The sequence below is a fragment of the Eublepharis macularius genome, chromosome 12 (assembly GCF_028583425.1).
Source record: "Eublepharis macularius isolate TG4126 chromosome 12, MPM_Emac_v1.0, whole genome shotgun sequence".
Lineage (NCBI taxonomy): Eukaryota > Metazoa > Chordata > Lepidosauria > Squamata > Eublepharidae > Eublepharis > Eublepharis macularius.
In genome coordinates this window covers 53573492-53576529 of record NC_072801.1, presented here as the reverse complement: position 1 = coordinate 53576529, position 3038 = coordinate 53573492, and the positions used below count along the sequence as shown (strand labels likewise).

The window sequence follows — 3038 nt, the reverse complement described above, 5'->3', positions numbered from 1 at the left end:
ACCCACTCTTCAGCCAACTCCCCAGTTAAACTGTTTTCCCCACCAACATTCCAATCTGTTTCCCGCTTCCTCTGAAGGGTGTTAGATATTACTGAAGGAGGCAAACTCTTCCTCATCCATCATAGGATACTGATGATTTAGTCTTTTCTAAACCCTGTGATTTTGTGAACTGTAGATGGGCCCATCTAGCTCTGGCAATCTGTGCTGTCAGACTGTCAGCTGTTGCTGCAGTTAGGCATTTGTTCATGCCTTTGATAGATGCTATCAAAGTGACAAAAATATTGCATGTGATTTTGGGAGAGATGGTGGTGAGTGACTTCCATGAGGTGTATTTGCTATCTTTCTTTCTTTTTATTTACAAAAAGCTACTTCCAACTGTAAAGAGGTTGCCCTTCATAACATCTAGTTAAACATAAACTTGAAATTAGGATATTATACTATGTTTGTTCATGCCCCAAATACTGATGCTAAAAGTGTAAGTGCAATTTATAGGACAAGGATGAAATCAAGCAACATGTTAATCTAAATATTACAAAGCAAGGGGGCAAAAAAGTCCAGAATGGAACCAGCTCTGCCTTTCCTTTAAGATCCAGTTAAACATTGGGTTGGATCCAGCCAGCTCTTTCACTCAATCTTGCTCAGTTCTCCTTATTACACTCTAGTTCCCACAAGCAGGTCTCCAGATTCACAGCACAGCCTTCTGCATATTCACAACGGATCTTTCTTTTTCTTTTTCTTTTTCTTTTTCTTTTTCTTAACCAGCAGAAATGCTGGCTGACCAACCCATTTTCAGCTTGGCTCTTATTGTTCTCACAGGAAGATGTGGTGGACATGTTTGTGTGATACAAAAAGAGATTTCTAGGCAGGGTTCCTTCAACATTTTGGTCTCTTCTCATTCCATTAATGTTTATCGTTTGACACCTACAAAAATAGCAGGCACAATTCAGCTAAACAATTCAGCTAAAAAGTAGAGGCCAGCTTTTTGATGGAATTCTAGAGGGTTAGTCAAGTTAGTTGTGTATGGAAAAAATGAAGAGGAATCTTGTAGTACTTTAAAGTCTATCATTCCAACATGAGCTTTTGTGAACTCAGATTTAGGATAAGATAAAGGATGGAGATGAGATCCTCTTGATAAGACTTAGCATGCTGAAACTTGAATGGATTATGCCAATTTAAAGGGGGGAAAACCCAAAAACATGTTCCTGGAGGATTTACCTACACCCAGAGTCTATTTGGTTTGGAGTCAAATGACTGCATGTATCTCTAGGTGGCCTGACAAGAGAGATAGTGATGATTATAGAGTAGTGTACACATGGTGTGGCTGAGCAGTTAGTTAAGAAAAAAAGTATAGGACCCGGTCTTGATTACAACTCAGACTTGGGTGCTATTAGACTTTCAAAACAGATCACTTTATTGATTTATAACATAGACTTGATACAATATTGAATGAACAGTAATTAGAGCTGAAAGAAGAACAAAATTTCTTCTCACACTCTTCTGCTTCATTCATGGTGCTTCAGAAAAAAATGGTATTTGAACTCGCATGTCTTTTGCTATATGTTAGGATGGAGATAATGGAATAGGATATTGTCTACAAAAGCTGATGGAGGGGGGTACACACATGTTTCCAGGCATGTATATTGCCTCTTGTTGTATGATCCTTATTAACTTTTTCTTACTTTTTAAAAATCTCTCGATTGACAGCATTCCCGATTCTTTCAAAGGTAAAATATACTGGTAGGATGAATTTAAGAAACTTTTCGCAACCCATCATCATCACTGAGGTAATTCTACTTGGCTTTTCTAATATCCACCAGCTTCAGAAACCGCTCTTCTTCCTCTTTCTGGTCATGTATATATTGACTTTACTTTGCAATGGGTTGGTGATTCTGCTGATTGAGATGGACCACCGCCTCAAAACTCCAATGTATTACTTTCTCAAGAATCTCTCCTGGATGGAGATCATCATCACCACAACTGTCACACCCAAGATGCTCCGCATACTCATTTTAGAAGACAACACCATATTTTTAGCTTCCTGTGTTCTGCAACTGTACATTTATTTTGTGGCTGGTGCCACTGAAATATTCTTGTTAGCTGCTATGTCAGTAGATCGCTATATGGCCATCTGCAACCCACTGAGGTATACATCTATAATGAGAACTCAGATTTGCCAATTGATGGTACTCACTTGTTGGTTGTGGGGTTTCCTTTCTGTAACAACTCCCGTGACACTGACCATCACATTGCCTTTCTGTGGCCCCAACATTATAGACCATTTTTTCTGTGACAGTGGTCCTCTGCTTGATATGTTTTGTGCTGATGTTCAGGTTGTCCAAACCTTAAACTTTGTACTCTGTTGCTTGACCATTTTGAGCTCTGTATCTGTGACCACTGTCTCCTATATCTGGATTGTTGTTACTGTGATGAAGATTCCCTCTGCCGAAGGCAGGAAGAAAGCCTTTAGTACCTGCAGCTCTCACATCACTGTTGTATCACTCTATTATGGTAGCACCATGTTCATCTACATCAAGCCAGCTGGCAGATCCTCTATGGACCTCAACAAAGTGGCCACGTTACTTAACACAGTGGTAACCCCTTTACTCAATCCCATCATTTACACCTTCAGGAACAAGATTGTGAAGGAAGCTGTGAAAGATTCTCTTAGGAGAATGTGGTTTGGTGTTCCAAAGTGAGTCTTAAGATTACATTTAGGTGGGTAGCCATGTTGGTGTTTTAGAGTGTAAGCTTTCAAGTGTCAGAGCTCCCTTTTTCAGACATGAGTAGGAATGGAGACCCTGAAATCTTTATCTACAAGCTAAAGTTGGGTGGGGTATATAATGGAGGGCATCAGGATGGTATAATGGTATAATTGTATTTGATAAGAAGGGAAGGAAGACGACGATGTAAAGGTGCAATGCAACTGGATTATAGAAGAAATTAGCATGTGAAATGAGATAAGAATCCCAAATCTCTGTTCATCCTAAGGTAGGGGTGTTCCATTGTTCTTAAACTCAATTTCAGCAATCTTATATTGC

At 39.4% G+C, this 3038-nt stretch overlaps 1 protein-coding gene across 1 annotated transcript; it reads left to right on the top strand.

Moving 5' to 3' along the window:
- The first annotated feature begins 1901 nt into the window (after positions 1-1901).
- Positions 1902-2696, top strand: LOC129339410 (olfactory receptor 6M1-like). The gene has a single exon (XM_054993990.1). It carries the CDS (start codon positions 1902-1904, stop codon positions 2694-2696), a length of 795 nt encoding a protein of 264 aa, XP_054849965.1.
- Positions 2697-3038: the final 342 nt, after the last annotated feature.

What these genes read in the sequence shown, in the direction of transcription:
- LOC129339410 (XM_054993990.1), top strand. Translation starts at nt 1,902, where the DNA reads ATGGACCACCGCCTCAAAACTCCAATGTATTACTTTCTCAAGAATCTC.